The 6,089-nt window shown below is 37.2% G+C and overlaps 2 protein-coding genes across 2 annotated transcripts; both read right to left on the bottom strand.

The window, feature by feature from the left end:
• Positions 1-790: 790 nt before the first annotated feature.
• Positions 791-4,008, bottom strand: LOC137620041 (ribosome-binding protein 1-like). Its single transcript, XM_068350320.1, has 2 exons — positions 3,668-4,008; positions 791-965 (listed from the first exon to the last, which is right to left on the bottom strand). Exons 1-2 carry the CDS (start codon positions 4,006-4,008, stop codon positions 791-793), a joined length of 516 nt encoding a protein of 171 aa, XP_068206421.1.
• Positions 4,009-4,113: 105 nt separating this feature from the next.
• On the bottom strand, positions 4,114-4,758 carry LOC137620042 (ribosome-binding protein 1-like). The gene has a single exon (XM_068350321.1). It carries the CDS (start codon positions 4,756-4,758, stop codon positions 4,114-4,116), a length of 645 nt encoding a protein of 214 aa, XP_068206422.1.
• Positions 4,759-6,089: the final 1,331 nt, after the last annotated feature.

A 6,089-nucleotide genomic window follows, 5' to 3' on the forward strand; every position in this document is an offset into this window, starting at 1 on the left:
ATAACTTAATATATGGTAGTCCACATAAGGAAAATTAAAAGATTATGTATAAGCCTATATGTAGAGATGCTCTACAGTTTTGTCTGCCACTGGACCTCCTCTTCTTAGAGAGTTTATAATGAAATAAACGCTCTCAGGAAGAGTTCCAGTGGTTGACGAAACTGTAAAGCATTACTACATATACATATAATCTTTAAATTTTACTCATGTGGACTACCATATATATATATATATATATATATATATATATATATATATATATATATATATATATATATATATATATATGTGTGTGTGTGTGTGTATATATACATATATGTGTGTGTGTATATATATATACATATATATATATATATATATATATATATATATATATATATATATATATATATATATATATATATATATATATATATATATATATATATGTATATATATACATATACATATACATACTTCATTCACATATGTTATTACTACTACTATTACTGAGACATACATAAGAGTTTCGCCCAAACCAAAGGGTTCATCAGGTGGGTTTTGCCTACTTTCATTTTCCAGGCTTGGTTCCAACGACCCTCCTTCCCTCCTCTTTTTTATTTCATATATTTCTCTCAAGTCTGCGGACCCTTGATATATTTCACTAGAGTCTTTGGGCCATTCTTATATTTCACCAAAGTCTTCGGATCCTTCATATTTTTTACTAGAGTCTTGGGACCCTTCATATATTTCACCAAAGTCTTCGGATCCTTCATATTTTTTACTAGAGTCTTGGGACCCTTCATATATTTCACCAGTCTTCGGATCCCTCATATATTTCACCAAAGTCTTCGGACCCTTCATATATTTCACCAAAGTCTTCAGACCCATCATATATTTCGCCAAAGTCTTCGGATCCTTCATATATTTCACTAGAGTCTTCGGACCCTTCATATATTTCACCTGATTCTTTGGCCCATTCATATCTTTTAATGGAGAAGTCTTAGGTTCTTTTATGTTTTATTTTAGACACATTGAAAACATATTGGGAGATGTCAATACCTAGATTTTCTAGTAAATTTCTTGCCATTGTCAGGCAATTGTTTCTCAGTAAATGGTACGATTGCAAATTCGCCGGATTATAGAGTTCTCTTATTGCCTCCCAGACCTGTCGTGGCGCCAAGTTTTGGTTAGGATACATGGCCTTCGTATAGCCCTTTTTTTACTATAAAATTTGAATGTAAAATGGCAGCGCCCACAAGCTGCTGCCACCCCACAAAAGTCCTCCATCAAAGTACCGCCTTCTGTCCCCACTCCATCGAAATTCCAAACAGAAATGCATGAAATTAATCAGACGGAACAGAGGGCAGAGCGGGATCAACCATTTTGGACCAATATACTGCTTTTTTTAAAATTATTGTACAATTTCCTGGTCTGTTGTCGGTTTCTTCTGTTCTTACATTTGAACAGAAGTCATCTTGAAACTCCTGTGGTAAGCGTAAGAAGTTTGGGGACCAATTAAGGCTTTCACTTAAGTCTTTGGACCCTTCATATATTTCACCTTCGTGTATGGGCCATTCTTATGTTTCACATGAGTCTTCTGACCCTTCATTTATTTCACCTTTGTCTACGAGCAATTTATATGTTTCCCTAGAGTCTTCGGACCCTTCATATATTTCACCTTTGTCTACGGGCCATTCATATGTTTCACTAGAGTCTTCGGACCCTTCATATGTTTCCCATTAGTCTTCTTACCCATATGTTTCTCATGAGTCTTCTTACCCTTCATATATTTCACCTTTGTCTACGGGCCATTCATATGTTTCACTAGAGTCTTCGGACCCTTCATATGTTTCCCATTAGTCTTCTTACCCATATGTTTCTCATGAGTCTTCTTACCCTTCATATATTTCACCTTTGTCTACGGGCCATTCATATGTTTCACTAGAGTCTTCGGACCCTTCATATGTTTCCCATGAGTCTTCTTACCCATATGTTTCTCATGAGTCTTCTTACCCTTCATATATTTCACCTTTGTCTACCGGCTATTCATATGTTTTCCATGAGTCTTCTTACCCTTCACATGTTTCCCATGAGTCTTCTTACCCTTCATATATTTCACCTTTGTCTACCGGACATTCATATGTTTTCCATGAGTCTTCTTACCCTTCATATGTTTCTCATGAGTCTTCTTACCTTCATATATTTCACCTTTGTCTACCGGACATTCATATGTTTTCCATGAGTCTTCTTACCCTTCATATGTTTCTCATGAGTCTTCTTACCCTTCATATATTTCACCTATGTCTACCGGCCTTTCATATGTTTTCCATGAGTCTTCTTACCCTTCATATATTTCACCTTTGTCTACCGGACATTCATATGTTTTCCATGAGTCTTCTTACCCTTCATATGTTTCTCATGAGTCTTCTTACCCTTCATATATTTCACCTATGTCTACCGGCCATTCATATGTTTTCCATGAGTCTTCTTACCCTTCATATGTTTCTCATGAGTCTTCTTACCCTTCATATATTTCACCTATGTCTACCGGCCATTCATATGTTTTCCATGAGTCTTCTTACCCTTCATATGTTTCTCATGAGTCTTCTTACCTTCATATATTTCACCTTTGTCTACCGGACATTCATATGTTTTCCATGAGTCTTCTTAGCCTTCATATGTTTCCCATGAGTCTTCTTACCATTCATATATTTCACCTTTGTCTACCGGCCTTTCATATGTTTTCCATGAGTCTTCTTACCCTCATATGTGTCCCATGAGTCTTCTTACCATTCATATATTTCACCTTTGTCTCCCGGCCTTTCATATGTTTCCCATGAGTCTTCTTACCCTTCATATGTGTCCCATGAGTCTTTTTACCATTCATATATTTCACCTTAGTCTACCGGCCATTCATATGTTTTCCATGAGTCTTCTTACCCTTCATATGTTTCACCTTTGTCTCCCGGCCTTTCATATGTTTTCTATGAGTCTTCTTACCATTCATATGTGTCCCATGAGTCTTCTTACCATTCATATATTTCACCTTTGTCTCCCGGCCATTCATATGTTTTCCATGAGTCTTCTTACCCTTCATATGTGTCCCATGAGTCTTCTTACCATTCATATATTTCACCTTAGTCTACCGGCCATTCATATGTTTTCCATGAGTCTTCTTACCCTTCATATGTTTCACCTTTGTCTCCCGGCCCTTCATATGTTTTCTATGAGTCTTCTTACCATTCATATGTGTCCCATGAGTCTTTTTACCATTCATATATTTCCCCTTTGTCTCCCGGCCATTCATATGTTTTCCATGAGTCTTCTTACCCTTCATATGTGTCCCATGAGTCTTCTTACCATTCATATATTTCACCTTAGTCTACCGGCCATTCATATGTTTTCCATGAGTCTTCTTACCCTTCATATGTTTCACCTTTGTCTACCGGCCTTTCATATGTTTTCCATGAGTCTTCTTACCCTCATATGTGTCCCATGAGTCTTCTTACCATTCATATATTTCACCTTTGTCTCCCGGCCTTTCATATGTTTTCCATGAGTCTTCTTACCCTTCATATGTGTCCCATGAGTCTTTTTACCATTCATATATTTCACCTTTGTCTCCCGGCCATTCATATGTTTTCTATGAGTCTTCTTACCATTCATATGTTTCACCTTTGTCTACCGGCCTTTCATATGTTTTCCATGAGTCTTCTTACCCTTCATATGTGTCCCATGAGTCTTTTTACCATTCATATATTTCACCTTTGTCTCCCGGCCATTCATATGTTTTCTATGAGTCTTCTTACCATTCATATGTGTCCCATGAGTCTTTTTACCATTCATATATTTCACCTTTGTCTCCCGGCCTTTCATATGTTTTCCATGAGTCTTCTTACCATTCATATGTTTTCTATGAGTCTTCTTACCCTTCATATGTGTCCCATGAGTCTTTTTACCATTCATATATTTCACCTTTGTCTCCCGGCCATTCATATGTTTTCCATGAGTCTTCTTACCCTTCATATGTGTCCCAGGAGTCTTCTTACCATTCATATATTTCACCTTAGTCTACCGGCCATTCATATGTTTTCCATGAGTCTTCTTACCCTTCATATGTTTCACCTTTGTCTACCGGCCTTTCATATGTTTTCCATGAGTCTTCTTACCCTTCATATGTGTCCCATGAGTCTTTTTACCATTCATATATTTCACCTTTGTCTCCCGGCCATTCATATGTTTTCTATGAGTCTTCTTACCATTCATATGTGTCCCATGAGTCTTTTTACCATTCATATATTTCACCTTTGTCTCCCGGCCTTTCATATGTTTTCCATGAGTCTTCTTACCCTTCATATGTGTCCCATGAGTCTTTTTACCATTCATATATTTCACCTTTGTCTCCCGGCCATTCATATGTTTTCTATGAGTCTTCTTACCCTTCATATGTGTCCCATGAGTCTTTTTACCATTCATATATTTCACCTTTGTCTCCCGGCCATTCATATGTTTTCTATGAGTCTTCTTACCATTCATATGTGTCCCATGAGTCTTTTTACCATTCATATATTTCACCTTTGTCTCCCGGCCTTTCATATGTTTTCCATGAGTCTTCTTACCATTCATATGTTTTCTATGAGTCTTCTTACCCTTCATATGTGTCCCATGAGTCTTTTTACCATTCATATATTTCACCTTTGTCTCCCGGCCATTCATATGTTTTCCATGAGTCTTCTTACCCTTCATATGTGTCCCAGGAGTCTTCTTACCATTCATATATTCCACCTTAGTCTACCGGCCATTCATATGTTTTCCATGAGTCTTCTTACCATTCATATGTTTTCCATGAGTCTTCTTACCATTCATATATTTCACCTTTGTCTACCGGCCTTTCATATGTTTTCCATGAGTCTTCTTACCCTCATATGTGTCCCATGAGTCTTCTTACCATTCATATATTTCACCTTTGTCTACCGGCCTTTCATATGTTTTCCATGAGTCTTCTTACCCTTCATATGTGTCCCATGAGTCTTCTTACCATTCATATATTTCACCTTTGTCTACCGGCCATTCATATGTTTTCCATGAGTCTTCTTACCATTCATATGTGTCCCATGAGTGTTCTTACCATTCATATATTTCACCTTTGTCTACCGGCCTTTCATATGTTTTCCATGAGTCTTCTTACCCTTCATATGTTTCCCATGAGTCTTCTTACCATTCATATATTTCACCTTTGTCTCCCGGCCTTTCATATGTTTTCCATGAGTCTTCTTACCCTTCATATGTGTCCCATGAGTCTTCTTACCATTCATATATTTCACCTTTGTCTACCGGCCATTCATATGTTTTCCATGAGTCTTCTTACCATTCATATGTGTCCCATGAGTGTTCTTACCATTCATATATTTCACCTTTGTCTACCGGCCTTTCATATGTTTTCCATGAGTCTTCTTACCATTCATATGTGTCCCATGAGTGTTCTTACCATTCATATATTTCACCTTTGTCTACCGGCCTTTCATATGTTTTCCATGAGTCTTCTTACCCTTCATATGTGTCCCATGAGTCTTCTTACCATTCATATATTTCACCTTTGTCTACCGGCCATTCATATGTTTTCCATGAGTCTTCTTACCATTCATATGTGTCCCATGAGTGTTCTTACCATTCATATATTTCACCTTTGTCTACCGGCCATTCATATGTTTTCCATGAGTCTTCTTACCATTCATATGTGTCCCATGAGTGTTCTTACCATTCATATATTTCACCTTTGTCTACCGGCCTTTCATATGTTTTCCATGAGTCTTCTTACCCTTCATATGTGTCCCATGAGTCTTCTTACCATTCATATATTTCACCTTTGTCTACCGGCCATTCATATGTTTTCCATGAGTCTTCTTACCATTCATATGTGTCCCATGAGTGTTCTTACCATTCATATATTTCACCTTTGTCTACCGGCCTTTCATATGTTTTCCATGAGTCTTCTTACCCTTCATATGTTTCCCATGAGTCTTCTTACCATTCATATATTTCACCTTTGTCTCCCGGCCTTTCATATGTTTCCCATGAGTCTTCTTACCCTTCATATATTTCACCTT

The sequence above is a fragment of the Palaemon carinicauda genome, chromosome 26 (genome assembly GCF_036898095.1).
Source record: "Palaemon carinicauda isolate YSFRI2023 chromosome 26, ASM3689809v2, whole genome shotgun sequence".
In the NCBI taxonomy this organism is placed as follows: Eukaryota; Metazoa; Arthropoda; class Malacostraca; order Decapoda; family Palaemonidae; genus Palaemon; species Palaemon carinicauda.